This window comes from Passer domesticus, chromosome 16, assembly GCF_036417665.1.
Source record: "Passer domesticus isolate bPasDom1 chromosome 16, bPasDom1.hap1, whole genome shotgun sequence".
Taxonomy (NCBI): domain Eukaryota; kingdom Metazoa; phylum Chordata; class Aves; order Passeriformes; family Passeridae; genus Passer; species Passer domesticus.
The window spans coordinates 13,772,501-13,791,663 of record NC_087489.1 but is presented as its reverse complement, the minus strand read 5'-3'; the positions used below and the strand labels follow the sequence as shown (position 1 = coordinate 13,791,663).

At 45.8% G+C, this 19,163-nt stretch overlaps 1 protein-coding gene across 5 annotated transcripts in view; it reads left to right on the top strand.

The window, feature by feature from the left end:
• Nucleotides 1-3,154: 3,154 nt before the first annotated feature.
• TSHZ2 (teashirt zinc finger homeobox 2) overlaps nt 3,155-19,163 on the top strand; it is a 210,755-nt gene continuing 194,746 nt past the window's right edge. For 4 of the 5 annotated variants that reach the window (XR_010348494.1, XM_064391754.1, XM_064391751.1 and 1 more), the window contains exon 1: nt 15,850-16,158. Coding sequence is in view for 4 of the 5 variants with exons in the window: in XM_064391754.1 (XP_064247824.1) it covers nt 16,110-16,158 (49 nt within the window). In the remaining variant the exon portion in view is untranslated. Of the gene's footprint in view, nt 3,918-15,849; nt 16,159-19,163 lie in introns of those variants that run through there. The other variant, XM_064391753.1, reaches the window with a different exon arrangement.

The following is a 19,163-nucleotide window of genomic DNA, read 5'->3' as shown; positions in this document are numbered from 1 at the left end:
TAGGGTGCCATCTCACTCCTGCTCCACTCACAAGTCCATCTTCTCAATTCCCTTTCCCCAAGGAGTAACCATTTAAAGCAGTGACTTTCTCATCCTGCGTGTGGAGGCTGCGAGCGGCGCGGATACAAATCCCGTCCCCGGCGAGCACGTTTGGATTGGAGCCACGACTCTGGAGAACAATAGCTGTCCTCTGATCCCAGAGCACGCTGAACTGCTGCCCTGCCTGAACCACGGCTCCTGGCTTTGCAGCTCGCACAGGAGCAGCACATGGAGAGGTTAAAATAGCAGAGGGCTCTGTGTTTGCCACCCCCTCGTGCCTGCGAGTGTCCCAAAACCCACACTGTGTCCCATGGTTTGGGAGAAATCTTACCAAAACATCACTGGGTTAAACAGCATTTAACACACAATCCTTCACAATAAACAATCTGCTGGAGGTGCAGCACCTTTCTGAGCAGCCAGGGAGGGAGGAAACGGAAAATCAGAAAAAGTTTTCTGATTTGGGAACCAACATGCAAAAGCTGAAGGGTTCAACTCTCAAATCAAGCCATGAAACGTGAAGGGAGAATCTTGGTTTGCCACCCTGTGCTGAACTACCTGTTCCAGGTCCAGGCTGCCCTTCCCAGGCAGGCGGTGTGTCCCTGCTCCCATCCCAGGGCAGGGACAATCGTCCCACTGCTGTGTCCTGGCCCTGTGTTTGCGCCTGCCTGGGCTGCAGACAGAGTGGAATCCCTGGTGTGCCCCGGCAGGGCTCTACCCCTGCTGCACTCGGGTACCAGAGATCCCCACAGCTCCCAGTGTCTGCTCGCTGCCGCGTGAGTTACGCCAGGCAGAAGTGGAAAAATGAGTATTTTATAGTAGGGTTTTCCTATTTTATCTTTCAAATGAAGCGTTTGTTTGCGCCAATAAATACTTTGTTATTGCTTATAAAAACTGCTGGAGTTTGTGCAGGGAAGGCTATAAAACAATTTCAGTGACACCAATTGGGGGACACTTTTAAAAACACACCCAGTGTTGGGCTGCTGAACACAAAGGTCATTTGGGGGATGCAGGCCTGTGCCTTGCAGATGACCCAGTGACACCCTTCCTGGTGCCCTTCCTGGTGCTTTGTAACTCACAGATAAATTAAATATATTTTTATTTTTATTTTTATTTTTATTTTTATTTTTATTTTTATTTTTATTTTTATTTTTATTTTTATTTTATTTTTATCATTTATATTATTTATATTTAGATTTGTTATAATATCTATTTCTATCTTTATATATTTATATTTGAGAGGGATGCAAATTATTCCTATTAATCCCAAGAGTTTAATTAGAAAGAGTTAAATGCCAAAACAGAAAAAGAAGAAAAAAAGGTAAAAACTCAGTTCTACAGCAACTTCTGGTTTTAAGATACGGAGTATCAGAAAAAAACACTTTTATGAGGTCTTATACAAATTATAGATGAGTACATTGAAATTAGTCCATCCTTTCCACCCTAAATCACATTTAAACGCTCAAGGTGTTCACAGAGCTGGGGGAAAAGGAGCTGAAGGAATAAACGGGGCAGGGGAAGCTGTCTCTGTGTGTCTCAGGGACCGACACTGCTCAAAGCTCCCGTGCCACCTGCCCTCCACGGCCTGGCAGTTTGGTGGGGCTCTGAAACGGTGACAAACCCTGCTCGGGAGGAGGGGACACAGATCTGGGTCCCCATGAGGTGCAGCAGCACCTGATGGATGGACCTGACTCTCCCTAAATCCGGGTGCTGGGGGAATTCGGGAGCAGAGGGGATTCACCCAAACGTCACCAAACTTCAGCGCCCAACCTCTGATCCCTTCGTGTTCCTACAGCGGGGACATCTCAGGTTGCAGAGTGACACCCTGGGCAGGGAGGGACCTGGGCACCAGCCTGGGGCTGTCCACAGGCGGGAGGGAGCACCCAGGGGAGCATCCCCTGGTCCCCAGCCCAGGGAGCACCTGGGGGAGCATCCCCTGGTCCCCAGCCCCTGTCCTCAGCCCTGGGCACACCCGGGGGAGCATCCCCTGGTCCCCAGCCCAGGGAGCACCTGGGGGAGCATCCCCTGGTCCCCAGCTCTGGGCACACCTGGGGGAGCATCCCCTGGTCCCCAGCTCTGGGCACACCTGGGGGAGCATCCCCTGGTTCTCAGCCCTGGGCACACCTCGGGGAGCATCCCCTGGTCCCCAGCTCTGGGCACACCCGGGGGAGCATCCCCTGGTCCCCAGCTCTGGGCACACCTGGGGGAGCATCCCCTGGTCCCCAGCCCAGGGAGCACCTGGGGGAGCATCCCCTGGTCCCCAGCTCTGGGCACACCCGGGGGAGCATCCCCTGGTCCCCAGCCCAGGGAGCACCTGGGGGAGCATCCCCTGGTCCCCAGCTCTGGGCACACCTGGGGGAGCATCCCCTGGTCCCCAGCTCTGGGCACACCTGGGGGAGCATCCCCTGGTTCTCAGCCCTGGGCACACCTGGGGGAGCATCCCCTGGTCCCCAGCTCTGGGCACACCTGGGGGAGCATCCCCTGGTCCCCACCGCCGGTCCCCAGCCCCGGGCACGCCTGAGGAGCCCCCCGGTGGCCCGGCAGCCGCGGGCAGCCCCGCGGCAGGAGCGCACCCAGCGCGATCCCTGCTGCAATTCCCTCTTTTCCCCTGGAGCCGCCCTGCCTCGGGTGGATCGCACGGAGCGCCCCGGCCCCGGCTGCCCGCAGCGCCCTCCCTTGGGAAGCGCATCCTGCGGGGCCGGGGTGACCCCGGGATGGGGATGTGGGGGTGCTCCCGCGTCTGCGGGGCAAGGTCCCGCATCGGGGGGTGGTCCCGTATGGGGGTGTCCCCTCGTGGAGGGGGTGTGAGGATGGGGTGTCCCTGCCTGGAGGGGGGTGAGGATGGGGAGTCCCCGCCTGGGGGGGGGTTGTGAGGAGGGGGTGTCCCCGCGTAGGGAGCGGTGTCCCCGCGGGGCCGGCGGGGTGGCGGCGGCGCTGGCGGCGGCGGGCGCGGTGCCGGCGCCCTGTCTCTTTAATGAACGGCTCTGCCGCCCGGCTGCGCGGAGTAAATTTCCTCCTGTCATCGGGTCGCGGAGGAGGAGTTTGTTAATGTTCAGTTTGCTCGGCGGATCGATGCTCGCTGGCATCGCCTCGCCCTGCCTGTGTGTGCGTGTGCGCGCGTGTGTGTGCGGTGCGCGCGTGTGTGTGTGCGCGCGTGTGTGTGTGAGCGCGTGTGCGCGCGTGTGCCCGCGCCGCGGGTGCGGGTGCGCGCGTGTGTGTGCGGATCCCACATTTCCTCCCATCCCGAGCCTCCCTGTCCGCTCCCATATCACTCACTGCCTGGCATCTGACAGCACGGAACCTGCGGCGCTCCGCGCACACACACGCACGCACACACACACACCGCGCACACCCGGGCACCGCTCCGCCATACGGCTCTGCGAGGAGGAGGAGGACAGGACAGGGAAGGGAGGAAGCAGCCAGCCCCACAGTCTCTCCAGAGCTGCCTTTTTAATATATACAGATCTATTTTGTTATTTATTTATTACCGTTCTCTGGCACTGTGGGCGCCTTTCATTTGCTCCTGAGCTTGGATGTTTGAATCAAAGCAAAGCAAGTGTTGCAACAGTTAAAAAAAAAAAAAAAAAAAAAAAAGCAAGCCAACCAAAAAAAAAAAAAAGGGAGAGAGAGAAAGACAGAGAGAGAGAGAAAGAAAGAAACCTAGATCTCTAAAATAAAATAAAAACCAAACAGGTTCCTATCAGTGAAGTGGAAAGGAGGGGGGCAGGGGAGGCTTGAGGGGGGTGCTGGGGAAGCAGCTGAGAGGCAGAGGAACACGGCTCAGGAGCGTCTCAGGGCTCTCGGATCTGGGGACAGAAGTGAGATTGGAGAAAGTAGAGCGATGCCAAGGAGGAAACAGCAAGCACCCAAACGGGCTGCAGGTAAGGAGAAGCCATCCACTTACACAGCCTCTGTCTCTCCACTCCTTCCACTCCTACCCCCCATCTTTATTATTATTTAGGGTCACCCTTGCTTTTCCGGGCTGGATCTTTATTTATTTATCCCCCTCCCCCTCCCTTTCCCTCCGTAAGTCTGGGGAGCCAGTTCCATTCCTGCTGCCAAGGTTTCCCCGTGGCACGGGCTGTCCGCTCGCCCTCCGCCGCTCCCCGCTCGCCGCTCCCCGCTGCCGCTGCCCGCCCGAAACTTTTCCCCCCAACTTTCTTCCCCCGGCGCCCCTTCTCCCCCTGCCCCTTCCCCTGCCCGAACCGAAAGCAGTCAGGCTTCCCTTTGCTTTTGGCTTTAGGATAGATTGTTATTTTTTTTTCCCTCCCCTCTTCCTTTCTGGTTTTCCTCCCTGCCGGTGGCTTTCGCTTTGGATCCGTGCGTTTCGCGAAGTGGGTCGGGGTGTTTAATCTTTTATTTCGCCGTATTTCTGGTGCCAGTTCTGGCCGGGTGTGTGTGTGAGAGAGCGCTCTGTGTGCCTGAAATAGTACAGGGACTCTCTCTGCTGATGAACCCGGTGGGGAAGTTCAGCCTTTGATCATCAGTGGTGAAAATTGCAACAGGAAATAAAATGAAACGTTCTGACTGTTAGAAGACAATCAGCATTTTCAAATCAAATCCTTCTTTTGTTTCGTAGCCGAGTTTATATATTTGCACATGCCAAGTGGTTTTGCAATTTATTATTTTTTTTTTAACAGAAGAAAATAGTTTGCAACTTTGGAAGTGTTTTGTTTGTCATTGTAGGGTGTTCTTTTTCTTTTGGGGGCCAAGAAAAAGAAACAGACGAGTGGGTCTGTATAGTAAATCTTTTCAAAGAGTTCTCTTTCAGGCTCCTTAATTGCTTTTTATTTTTTTTTAATAGTGTGGTGGGGTTTTGTTTCTGGGAAGCGCAATATGGAAGTTCATTTTTCTTCTGCCAGACCCACCCACTGAAAAATCAGCTTTCCAGTTGATTGCCAGCTTTGATTTGACATTTGATTGATCACCTGTCATCTTGCTGCCTTTGATCTATTCATTCTTGATATATATCAATAAATCACTCACCATGGTAACCCAAGTGCCAATGACGTAAGGCTTGCCCTCTAGATTCTCTTAGCCAGACATGCACAATTATTATCTTGTTTGGCTTTTAATGTAGGCGGGTTTTTTCCCTTCTTTTTTCCCTTTGTGCCCTTCCTCGGATTAGTTCTTTAAAGAAAACTCATATTTGATGTCTTTAGTTCCAAATTTTTCCCTCGCCCTTGTGGCTATTTCCTGGCTGTAGCACAGCAAACGTGGGACAAAACGTATGGGCAAGTTTAGTGGCACACTTGAATAAACTTTGTGAAGTAGTGCTTGGGATCCAGGCAGGGGGAAATGTCACCCCAGAGAAACTGGGACACGCGGAACTTTTATCAACTCACAGCTCTGGCTGCATTTCCTCGGGTGCAGGACAATGGGCTGCAGGCAGGAGCTTTTGGGACGTGCCCAGTGAATGTACCTGTGCAGGCTGGGATTCCCGGCAGGCAAAGATCCCAAATTTACGGTGATCGCCATAAATAACAGTTCTGCTAGAAATGCACACATTTACATAAATATATAAATATATATATCTATGTATTCGGGAGGCCGCTGCTGTCAGAGTCGCTGTTATTATTTTCTTCACCAGGAGGTTTGATCTGAATAAGGCACTCACATTTTCAACTTGCAGGATAAATAAATAGCTGGTTTTTCGTGGATGCTGATCGGCACAGTGTCAGTGCTAGAACTGCTCCTTTTTTCTCTCTGTTGGGAACGTGAGGCTTCATTTTATTTGGGTTTCAAAGTAGAATTTTCACTTGGAATGTGTGTAGTATCTCTCCGTGGCAGGGCACGGTGTTCTTTTTTAGGAACATAGGATACAGTAAGTAAATTTTTGTGAGCAAAGCCCGTGCTGTTGTTTCCCGGGATTTCCCTGCTGAGATACAGTAAGAGATGTTTTTATCCAGGATCCTACAGCATTTTTAAGATCTTAATGACAAGGGAGAAACTCGTATGACCACAATTAGATCTCTCTTTTTTCAGTCTCATTATAAAGCGTGCACTGCTCTTCAGTGGTGCATTTCTTTGATTAGATTTCTCCTCAGATCAATGTTGTTTCAGGTGAGCAAAATCCTGCAAATGCAGTCCAGTTTCAGCCAGCAGAACTATTTGAAGTAGGTTTATACATTTGCAATAGTTCTCCTGCTTTGAAGTTGTATTTGTCTGTTTGTGGGGGGTAGGGGGGAGTTTCAAAGAGCAGACGTGCCTGTTGTATATAGTTCTTAAAACTGACTTTCATTTTCAGGGATAATACTGAGGTTCTGTTTTGTATGGTGAAAAATACCTCAAAGTGACAGGAGACAGACTGTGAAATAAGAAATGTATCTCTCATCAAGGCTGATAGCAAAGCTCCTTAGTCCTTTTATTTAAAGGAGTTAATACATTATATATTACTTAATTTTCACTTTTATTTATTTTTAGTTGTACAAGTTCAAAGGTATCAGTTGCATTGCATTTTGTCTTGATGGCAGCAGAGATATTGAAGAGAAGTTTGCAACTTTTTGTTTCTTCAGATAGTTCACCTCCAAGGGAAGAAAAATGATAAGCCTTATGATTCTGGACATGCCTGCTTTTGTCATTGCTTAAAATTAAATACTATGCACAACTGTAAATAATTACTGCCATGCACTGACTTTGAAAGCAGGTTTCGAGTTTGATTAATGAATAATGTAAAGGTTAGAGAGAACCAGCGAGTGAATCAGAAGTGAGGTCCTGCTGTTAGATGAAAATCTATCTAGAGAAATATACATGGCAATTTTGTCCTTTTCTATTATTAATTTTAAACCTTGTATTCCTAAGAAATATATTCCAGAGCATTGTAATGAAACAAGGGAGTGTAATTGGATAAATGGAGCACTATTTCTGTGTGATGATGGGGATTTCTGCTCTCCGATTACACTTTTAGAGCCACTTTATTTCACATCAACACCCAAACGATGTCAGACGCATTCTGATCTTTGCAGGGCCGAATCTTCTCTGAATCATCCTTGCTTTTTGAGAGTGTCATTTCCAAGTCGATAGTTCTTGAGGCAGAGAGTTGCAGCTCTTTCCATCAGAGCCTGCTTTAGGATGGGACCTGTGCCTGCAGCAAGCAGCCCGTTTGTGCTGGGGCTCTCACCCCAACGCATCACAAGGGGCTTCATAACGGGGCCTGATTCTTCCCTGAAGCATCACTGAGCTCTGCCTGCTCCTGTGAGCAAGAGGAGGCTCAGGCCCACAAAGTCCTTCATCCCTCAGCAAAATGCAGCCCCGTCTGGGGCAAAAGTCTCGTAAGGATTCCATAACAAATGGTAATATATTAACAGGAGGGTGGAAAAAGGGTGGAAGCAAAGCAGAATTGCTATTCAGATTTTATTCCTAGGGGTATGAAATAGCTTTCAAACACAATTTCACTGGATTAAACTCTCCTTTCCCCTGCAGCTTGTTTAAATGTGCATATTTTATTTTGTGATCATGAATTGGTAGTTTGCTTTTTTAAAGCCTGCAAAGAGGAATCTGGACTTAACGCCCTTTGCGGGTGAAATTTTATATTTCTTTTCTTTCTCTCTCAGCCCCTACAGACTAGCTAACAACCAGAGCTGGGGAGAAGTACAGCAGAAGCAGGTCTCAGGCACATTTATTCTGTTTATTGGAGCTGTAGAATAACACGGGTTTGTTTTTGGAAGAGTCCTCATAGAGCAGCAAGGAGAAGACGGTGAGCAGGGAGTTCTTTAAAGCTGCAGCTTGCACCTTAGTAGGAAAGGTTATTTAAACCAGAATTGTATTTAGAATGTGAAATTCTGCTTGAGCAGAGAGCAGAGTAAATAACCAGCAAGGCTTGCTCCCTGTGCTTCTGTGGTGAAAGGCAGCCAGATATCTCTAGAAATGTAACCAGGAGCACTGTGGCTGTTCCAGGATTGTTTGTATCCTTTATAACAGGGGCAATGGCAGCAGATTCCAAGGAAGCAGTGCTGAATGAAACTGTAGAAATGGCAGCACTGTTTTGTTTCAACATCCTCCAGAAAAGCAACTGCACATCAAAACCACCTAAACAGTTCATGCCTCAGAACCCTTCACTTACAGTGCACATCACGATGCTGACAGATGACAAAAAGGCCAAGGTGTTCACAAACAAGAGGAGCCTTTAAATCCTGGTTAATTAAATATATTCAAAAATAGGTACTTTTGCAACTAAAGAGGCACCAAAATTAGTCGCCATCTGCGTTAAATTCTGCAGTCGGCTCCTAAGCCCAAAACTGCTCGGGAATTTTTTTTCCCGTGTCAGAACTCAGGCCTGAACGGGACAATTTGAAATCACATTCATTTTAGTGCCTATTTCCCTATTTCAATTTTCCTCTCATTTAGCCAAGCCCAGTATCTCCCCACAATCTGAAGAGCGGGGCGCACCCAGAGTTCAGCCCCCGTGACTGGGAAACAAAAGACATTTCCATCAGCAAATGACACAATTTTACAGCACTTTTGAAAGCGTGTCCATTGTCAGAAATTCTAGTGCATAACTGCTCTCCCTCCTCCGTGCTCTCTGAGAAGCCCATTTTCTCCAAACCGGCAGCATTTTGGAAATTTCCTCCCCGAGCTTTCTCCTCCTGGTTTTTGCTCTCATTATCAGCACCCACCTCGAGGAGCTGTCTCCCCTAGCAGAGGTCCCTGGAGTCCCTCGGTAGCACAGGGCCAGGGTGAGCTTTTCTGCCGTCATTTCCCTTCCCATCCCGATGAGGACATCACTCCCAGAGAGCAACTCCAGACTCGCGGAGAAAAAAAAGCTGTCAGTTGCTGTGGCTGCAATTCCCAACTTAGCAGCAGCAGAGGGAATGGAACTGTACTCTATCAATTACAGTTGGAACCAGAGGCTAAACACTTATTGTGTTAAGCTATTGTGCAGATCTTAAGAGCTCAAATGTAAAAAAAATATCATGTCAGCTGGTGGAGGGGAGAATAAGGCCTGGTTCTTCCACTGGATGATGTATTATTAGGAAAGGCAAAGTAAAATTATTCAAATTCTGTTTAATGCTTCTCGGGTTGAGATGTGTGTGCCACATTCTGCCTTTAAAAGGTGGGATCCCACAGGCTTTGCTGCTGGAATAAGCCTTTGTTTTCCCCTCTTCTCTGCAAAACGAAAATATTTGTGAAGTTTTACCTCCAAAGCGTGCTCACGCAAGCAGAGAGACATTTTCATTTGCCTCCCAATCTGATACAGGAGCCAAGTGGAACCACATTACACTCCGAGCTGAAATCTTCCATTTCATTCATGCAAGAGCAGGGATTTTTCATTACCTATTTAATTACAATCATTTACATGAGAGTGGGCCCAGTTCAGCAGCTCTTACTCAGCACTTTGCTTCGGTGGGTGACTGGCCTGTGGAAGGACTGTCTGTGCAAGACTGGGCTGTTCAGATACAAAATTCAATATATATGTTCCTGGAGAAGCATTCTGCCTCTGAAGAGGGACCAGATTCTTCCATTAAGCTTTAAATCCAGGGCCAGTTCTGCTTGGAACTTCTGTTCCTAACGCTTGTGAGCTATTCTTTCCTGAAGGCTGGATGACTGAGATATTCTGCTTGCTCGGCCAACTTCCCTCCCCAGTCACGTTTCCGTGCTCTGTGTTAATTACTGAGCACTGGTTCTGGGTACCAGGAGGTGAGATGGGCTTTTTAAAAAAACCCTTTTTTAAGGCATGGTGTTCATGTTGTGCACAGAGGCGGCAGCTCTCGAGAAAATGCATGAAATTGGGGTTGCAAATCCAAAGCCTGAAAGTTCCATGTGCTTTTAGGGGCTAAAAGCAGTTATTTCTCATTAAGGTGGCTTCTCACTTGAGGCTGTTGGCACAGAGTAATTTTTACTGTTTTATAATAACGGCTTCTGCAACTCAGAAGTGCCTTGACAGCAAACCGTGTATTTTTTAAGGTTTCAAGGAGAAAAGCATCACAGAAGCACAGTGTTTCCCATTAGATTTACACATCCCTCTTCAACTGTTGCTGGCTTTTCATCCATTACCTTGCGAGCTTTCTCAGGCAAAAAAAAAGAAGTGGAAAAACTGGTCTTCTGATCTAATTGTTGCATTAAGTGTTTCATTTAGAAAAATGAAGAGAATCTTTGTTTCCCTTAAAGAAATGTTTTCCCCCTTTGCCCTAGGAAAAAGAAAGGCACAACAATAGCTTCAAAATGACAGGATCTGATTGTGAAAAATACAGAGTTTCTAACGTGCAGTGCCTGATGTCCCGAGTATTGGTAAAATTCCACAGTTAAATAGAACAAACAGTCCTAAATGTCTGAGAAACGAATCCTTTTCAGGCATGCACACATCCATACCTGCAAGGAGGGGAGAAAAGTGCCTGGCTGGGAGAGGGATGCACCTGGAGAGCTCGGTTGTTCAGAGCAGGGTTTGATTATTGCACCAATCTTTGCCCAAATGTTAGAACTGTGCTGTTAGCAGTGGTGTCCCCTGAAAGTCCTTTGTTAGGGTTTATTTTCTTCAAACCTCCAGCTCCTGGAGTCTGATGATGATTATGCAAGTGTCCAATATGCATTTTAAAAGGAAATTTATTTCAAACTGCTCGCTCTGGAGAGGAGCTTGAAAACAAGCAGGCTGGAAGTTCTCATGCAGAAGAAAAATGCCTTGATTCTCAGAGTGACTCTTTTTAACTTCCCATCATTTTCAGCCAGTCCCCTGATTTTTGAGGTTGTGCTTCGTGCTTTTTGTATAAACAAGGTTGGCAGTATTGCTTTTGCCTGATTCTGGTGATGAACTGGTGTGTGTGTGTGTGTCTGGGTGTATAATTACAGACATGCACACACATAATATCAGTAAACAAAATACTGAACATAATGATGGAGTGGAGCTGTGTGAATTGGAGCTCTGGCTTTGTATTGCCATAAACAAAGCAGTTCTGAGAGCTCAGACCATCGGTTCTTGAGGAGTGACTTTCAATTGAAGTTTCCTGGAGATTGCTTTTAGTGGCAATTAAATCTAGAAAGTTAATAGGCAGCAACTGCTCTTTATAGGATAAATACTACGAGGAATGCACAGCCTACCTTTTTCCCAGATATAATCAGGCTGAACTTTATTGAAAAAAAATTTACAACTAGCAACATTAATGCTGTATTTTTATTGTATTAATGCAAATGAGATGCTGACTTCGTTCTTTCATCTCCATGGCTTGTATCTATTAGAGCTGTATCTTATTCCTTTCTGTGTCTTTTCTCCCTGTGTTCTGTAAACTGCTCTCCTCTAATGATACTGAGGCTCATTAAAGTTACTCCCAATGCTAAAGAGACTCTGGGAAACATCCTGGGCTGTGCATGGCTGTGGAAAAGCACAACTACCGAGTAAATGGGGAAAACTAATCCAGATCAAGCCTTGCATTCCCGTTTTGGGAAACCTTTAAAATTGATGGGTCAAACAGGAAGAAAAAGCTCACAGGAAGGACTGTGCGCTGCAAAGAACAGGTCATTTTCAACTCACAGCCCTACCTGACAAAGATAAAAAGCAATAAAGTTTTAAGGAGCTCGCTGGCTCTTCCTGCATCTCTCTCAAAAGACTCATTTAATTGAAAAGCCTGTTGTGCTTGTTTTTATGCATGTAAAACAGAAAAGGGGCAATTTTGCACAGGGCCTGATATTCCTGCACAATATAATTGGAACTCTTCCTGCCTGCTTTTTAAGTCTCTCTGTTCATATAAAATTAAGACCCACTTATCTTAAATTGTAGTAAATCTCATCCAATATTGCTTTCATAACTTAAAAAAGGCTGTTACATATTCCCAGAGCAACTCTGCTGAAGTGATATTGGGTCTGTTTATGTGGAATCGGTGCAGAATTCCTATTGAAAAAATGAGCAGCTTACAGTTCTTGTTTTTAATGAAAATAATTAAATTCTCTAGAATACCCTGATAGCTCAGATTTTTTTTTTTCCTAGTGAAACTCTGCTTAGAGGAGATCGGAATGAAAATCTGCACATTGCAGTTTGGTGTGTGCAGACAACAACCTCATTTCTATCACTCGCCCTGCACTTGGACAGAAGTAATTTCTATTTTTCACTGAGATATTTTACTCTGAATTTTCCATATATAAATATTTTTTTTGTGTGAATTGCACGGCGAATCACCAGCACGTTTTATAAGGTCTGCAATTTTCTTTGTACATATAGGAAGGACTCATTTGCTTCCCGCAGGGTGAGTGGACTTCACAGGAAAGCGCCGGGTCTTTTATGATTTTATGTTTTGTATCGAAGAAACATAACCTTGTACCAGCTGCTGTATTGGTCTACCAAAATTATTTTTTTATGTGCTTTTCAGCCGTGTCATGCCATACATAAGCACAGTACAAGCAGCATTAAATTAACACGTGAAAGGAGAAAGAAGCTAAGTAGTTATATTGATCATCTGTAGCATTAAATGCTAAAAAAAATCAAAAGCTTTCCACTGCTTTTGATTAGCTGCGTGGATCCTGCTCGTATTTGTGTCCTTTGTTAGGCAGTGGAGCAACGTTTCTTCACACTTAGCACCTTTCTTCCGTGGATTTCTTGCTGATACTCCTCGGAATAACCCCAGAGATGTGGAATATTTCCCCTCAGTTGTGCAGAAGGGCGAATTGAGCCCGGGAGGTTTTACCTGACTTGCTCAAGGTCAAGCAGCGTTTGCTCCCAATTCCCTGCTCGAGGTACTAGATCACATTTCTATCATCAGAGCATTTCCAGGAGGGAAGTCTGGGCTGGAAGCTCAAGGCATCCCCTGGCCTGTGCTGGGGGAGAAGAGGGAACAGCCCAGCTGGGACCTGGGGAAATTGGAATTACAGTTTCATCCCTCCCTGCAATTCCCTGTGGTGGTGGAAGAGGCACTTTGCTCATGGCCAGGAGCTCCCAAAAATGGGAGGGCTCATGGTTTGAGAAAGCAGAGCTCTGTTAATTCCACCAAGCTAATAAGCAAGAGTTTTTAACAGAATAATCAAGTTTTTTGCATTCTGGTTTTTGGTCAGTGGTAAGTTTCAGGACCAGAGAATTTGGTTCTTGTTACTTTTCTTCCCATAAACTGTTCTGCATTTCTTTGGCAGAGCTGGATGTGGCTGTCTATAAAGCATTGCCCTGAGAAATATGTAAAACCTGGTGTAATTGCAGCTGAACAGGCCATACACATTTTCCTCCACCCAGACTGCCAGAGGTGGTTGGAATTCTCTGGTTATAGAGCTTGAGGCTCAGCTTGCACTCCTAGGGGGTCTAAATCCTTACATGGGCAGCTAAAGAGAGACCTGAATTTTGAAAAGCCTTTAGCACCAAATTCCCATGGACCTCCCTCAGTTCCCTCTCTTGTGTAAACTGGAATTGGGCCTCAATCAAGGCCACTTTTACGTTGTTTCCCTGGACTGGAGATGTATGTATTGCCTATAGAAGAAATATGGTGCAGGTAATAGCCTCTGGATTCATTAAGGGTTGTTTATGTTTATTTTCACACCATATTACCTCTCAGCAATGGTTGTTTCAGCCATTATATTGACAGGAACTCTGAATAAATCTTAGGTAATATGGGGCTGATCTGCCTTACCTGGGAGACCACCTGCTACCCTCTCGAGCAGAGGTGCTGAATCACCAGGTAGGGCTTTCTTCTCCAGAGCTGGGGACTTGGGAGGCTCTCCCGTGGCTCCTTTTCATGTGGAAATTAATACTTGCCTCTATTTCTGAATAGTAGGTTATTAGAGTTCGTATGCAAATTCCCAGGATGGGAATTTGTCTCTCGTTGATAATTGATATAATAATATATATTTTTAGTGGTCCAAAGTCCTTGAGCTCGAGCCTTGTATATGTAATTTATGTTTATTTCTTACTGTTATTAACTGTAATTTAGTTGTTGGCGCCTTTCATTGCCTTAGATTGAAGGGAATGTCTCTCCCCATTGCCCCTCCATAAACAATGCCCTCTCAGGGTTCCTTCTCCTGTATCCTTGCCCAGACATTTCCTAGCCTGTCAAATACTGTCATTTTATTCCTTACAGATCATTCACAGTACGTCTCCTGTTGCACACACAAATAAGGAACAAATGCAATCAGGATGCATCATCGTTTAGCATAACAAATAAAAGCCGATCTGTGCAGATTTGCCTTAAAGTGTCTCTTAATATGTATTGTCAAAATGTCTGAAGATGTCTCTAACTCCTAAGAGTTTAATTATTTGTGACAATTAAACTAATATTCAGAGCAGGAAAAAAAAATTAAGGGATTAAATATTTTCTCTTGTCAAAAGCTAACAAAACATCACCTGGCAGAGCAAACTCTTTAAATTTTGTGTTTCAAGCAGACCTTAGAAAGGAAAAAGCACCAGAACAAAATTACAGGGCCTGGATTTGGTATGGAATTTGAGCAAACTGTATTTTTAAAACTAGACCAAAATTTAAAGGCACATCATTAAAATATATATCAGTAATGAGCAGCTGAATACTTGATGATTAAAAAGAGTTTCTATCAATTTTTAAGGCAGTGCTGAAATTTATGGCCAAGGGCTGCTCTGACTGAATCAGGAACTCAGACCTGGGATTTTCAGCCTCGCCTGGTTATTGTTTTACTCGTGCATGAGAAAAAGCAACTCAAATATGACAGCACAAGTCATCAGCCTTTTCTGTGGCCGGAATTACAGATGTATTTTTTGTTTTGTTTTTTGTCTGATGAGCTCTTTCTCCCTCTGGGCTGTTCAGACTGGAGAGGCAAGGTGCAGTGAATAGGGCAGGGCGAGTAGCCAAGACTGGTGCCCAGGGCTCAGCATCTTCACCTGCCTGGCAGGCCTTGAATGTAGTAAAAGTTCACATGTATGATAGTAAAAATAGGGGGGAAATAGGGAAAATCTTGAACGGAACAGAAAACCAGCATGGTCTTTGAGAGCAGTGTTGTGTGGATATGGAAGCACTGGATATCCAGGGCATGGCAGAATAACTTCTCTGTTATGGACTCAACAGTTCTTACAGTCCAGATTGTTTGGGGTTTCCTTTTGAGAAGTTTGATTTCTACTGGTTCTAATGTTTCCAGTTCTGAGCTGCTCGAAGCGACCATTTCCATTATTAAAATATGTGTTTTCTTTCTTAAAACGTTCTTCCTGTAATTGAGGGTAGGATGTTATTTGGCAAAATATTAGAAGACGTTCATCAGGGTTTATTTCAAAGCTGTGGGACCACTGAGCTTTCTGGCAGTGACGTGAACATTTTTCAGAGATGTCTTCTGCTTTCCCTGAGAAAATCCACCCAAATTTGTCTGACTTATAAAGCCTAAAAGTTGCTGTTGCCAAAGAATTTTTAGAAGGTGACACAGCATTCTCCAACGTGCCATCCCCACCACACATGCTCTGTTCTTGGTTTCTCTTTTTCAATTACATTCCCTTAAAAAACAGCTGAGCTGGGGATAAGTAGGACAGTGGCTGCAGGGGCCGCAATGGGTCCGAGCAGGAGGAGAATGAAGAAAAGGTTTTGTTTGTGTTTAGCTGGAGCCCAGCCCTTGAGGGAGGAAGAAGAGAGATTTAGGGGGCAGAACATGGACAAGTGGGGCAGAAAGCATAAAATTATGAAATATCCACAGAAAGCAGGGGTAAATTCATGTGCATGACTTTGTTGCCTGGTCAGTGTAGAGCACCACAGTGACCGTGAGTCGTGCCGGGAGCACATCCGGCAGCTCCTGCCCGGTCAGGCCTGGATGTGGCTCCACACGTGGGACTCCCAGCTGGCTGTCCCAAAGCCTGTGCTCATCCACACCTCACCTACAGAAGGGATGTGTGAGGGAAATCCATCCAGCCCAGCCAGGGACCAAACCCCGCCGGGCCGTGCCGGGCTGGCAGCGCCAGGCCTGAGGGGCCGCCATGGCCTGGTAGGCCTGGCGCGTGAGGCGGGACCTTCTTCTGTGGGGAAAAAGTCAAAAAAACCCCTTAAAATTGGCCAGAGCTGTGCCCCCCATGTCAGCTGAATGGCAGAGATGAGATTGCATCCACATGCACGGTGCAGGCAGCTCAGGAAAAGGACAAAACCCAATGGGAAGGAGGAAAATCCCAATTCCTGGTGCGGGAACCAGGAGAAGATGATGCTGGGCAGGCGCAGGGCTGCCCTTGGATGGCAGTGCCAACAGGAGAGTGGAAGAGCTCAGGCAGCACATGGACAGGTTGGTGACCCCATACAGAATGTGTGGCAATGGTACATTTGATATATTTGATATATTTGGTGTGTTTGGGAGGTGTCGGGGTGTGGGACGGAGGGGTTGGTCAGCGGCGGCGCCAGGCCTGGCATGGCCGGGGTGGGTCAGGCTGAAGGGAGCGTGGGCACTCTGGGCAGTGAAGTAGCTGTGGTACAAAAGCAGCTTGGAGACAGCACAAAGAATCCTGCCAGGAGTTTCAGCCACAGATATCTGTTCAGATAAAAGGCTTGCTAGTCTGAGAGCTCCTCTCTTGCCCAAACATGCCCATGGTGGAGCGCTGGTCCCTGGGTCGCTGTGTGGGTACCTGCCCTGGGCCCCTGGGGCTCTCACTTTGGTTTTACTCGGAGACAGGGGTTTATTTTATTTCATTTTATTTCATTTCATTTTGTTTGCTGCCCCATGGGAGTTTTTCCTATAAATATGGTCTTTCTATCTGAAAGTCAGCGACAAAACTCGAATCAGGCTCAGCCACAGCAGGTTGCCTTCAGGTTATTGTACTGGTTTGTGTCACCTCCAGCATTTATGTATTAAATAACTACAATCCTGAGAATGTTAATCTAGAAAACATTCATCTCTGCATTACTCTTTTGCTGTTTTGGTGAACTTATTAAAGATTTTACAAACTTGTGATTTGGGTTAAACAAATGTAAATCATGTGGAGAAAGAGTTGTGGGAAGGCAGAGGAATGTTATGATGCCATCAACATCTGGGTTTCCATTTGTTTGGATTAGGGACATTTTACCTTAATCATTCCCAAACATGTCTGCTAAAATTCCTTCTTTCATTTTTTATCACCTATGCGGTACAGCCAGGCAGAGTTTCAGTATTTGTGTGTGTGTTAGGGTAAAAGTGCTGAAATTTGTTGTTGCTGTGAGTATACGGACAGTCTCATTTTTATGTTGGTCCTCCCTCTTTATAATTGTTTGGAAGCATTTTGATTCTGTTAAAATGCACTATTTCCAATATATAAAGTATGAGCAGGGGAACAAGGGAGTGATTATGAGTTTCTCCAAGGAAATAAGCATCTCTTAGCCATCATCTTGCAACTGGGAAATTCTAATACATGACATCTCTGTAATGTAACCTAATAATATATTTTTTTTAAGCAGTGATGTAATGGGGAGAGTGACCTGGACTTTGTAAAAGTTCCTCTACTTACTTCAGATTCCCAAGGGCAATGTAACATTCTAGACAGTGTTTTATATGCCCTGATTAAAATGTAACATATTTTTGCATTTCCTGTGCAGTGACCTGTTAGTGCTCATAGACAGAACACTTAAAGAACAGTTACAAGGAGACATTTCCAAATGTGCCTAATACAGGCGAGTTTTTATAACATTCTTATTTCATTTGAAATTGCAGCTACAGCAGGAACCATTCAGACGGCGCATTGATTTAACTTTTTAATCCACTGTTTTGCTACGTCAAGTAAAATAAATGTTTGTTTTTAGCTCCCTTTTTTTGCATTGCTAAAACTCGTAACTACTTGCTTTAAGCTTGGGATTCTAAAGGGAGCTACATTATCTGAGATTTAAAGCTTGCTTTTTGTAGCTGCTTTCTCACAACTCCCCCAAGAAAAAAAAAATAACAAAAGTACAACTTTAGCAAAAAGGGCTTTTATATCTCTATCAATTATAGAAACACCAGCTGCAGTAGATTACAAGTGTGTTTGGCTGATTGTGATGTTGTGTGGGGAAAACTGTCACAAGGAGCTGGATGCTGTTCTCCCCGGCAGCTCCGGGATTCGCTCAGCTCGGCTCCCCGGGCTCAGCAGTGCTGCTGCCAGGGCTGGGTGGGCAGGAGCTGCAGCCTGCCCTGGCACTGCCAGGCTGCCACAGCCAGCTCTGGATGGAGCACACGTCCTGGAGGAAGGATGGAATGTGGGCACAAGTGTGAACCGTGTGTCACTGTGTGCGTGTGCTGCTCTGGGAGCTGGAGCAGAGCCACACAGAGCCAGACCTGGGCCAGCAGCCTCTGGGGACAGCTGCTGCACTCAGTGTTCTTCTGTATTTTTTGCATCCAAGATATTTACTTTTGCTTTCTTGAAGAAGAAAGTGAGGGAAAAGGCGCCACAGAACAAAAATTGTTTGACCAGCCCATAAAGGTAAAGCAGCTGGAAGTCGTGGATAAAAGAATTACGATATCAAGACAGCAATGCAAGATGGGCAGTTTAGGATATTTGGTGCTGTTGAGCTCAGGAAAAAAATAATGTCTCAACGTGTGTGCAGGTCATTATCACTCCACTAAAATCTGGCTACAAGTGTAGCAGCCCAAGGGCCCTCAGTTGGTTGTGCCTTGGTTACTATGTCATTTATCTTACTGTGCTTTGGGTCACTCTGGGAGGACGTGGTTGGGCCCTGGTTTATTTTAACAAAGGGAATCTGACATAGGAAAGTTTCATGTATACTTTACAGTGAAAATGCAATTTTCTATTTTCATTTAATCCCAGGAATGTTGGCATTTTCCAGGCTGTCAAACAAATGAGTGCACTGGAGGACAGTTAGATGTGTCTGTCTAGTTCATCTATCTAATCTACCTCATTTCTAATATGCCCATCACCACGGTGTCTAGGCAGAAAGTATCTGCCTTGCTTTTGCTTTTCGTCTTTATTGGCTGTGGTAACCTAATTGAGTCCTAAGAGCTTTCAAATTCATCTGCAAAAATAATAACAAAAACATTATCAGAATAATGATTCATATTTGTACTCTTACTCAGAATTTCCCTTTCTCTTCTGAGTGTATTTGGTTAGTGGATTACTGTTGTTTTATCTAGAAGAGGTTATGCTTTGGAGGTGTATTAAATTGGAATTTTACTTGAGTCAGCAGTGAGTCAAAACTTCATTTGGCTACTAAAGTGAATTCACTCATGTCTTCTGACTTCCTTCTGCATTTCTCTGCAGAAGTTGACTTCATTTACTCAGGCACCCAGTCTAGCATCTGCATCTGTTCTCTGACCCCTTGTCATATAAACCA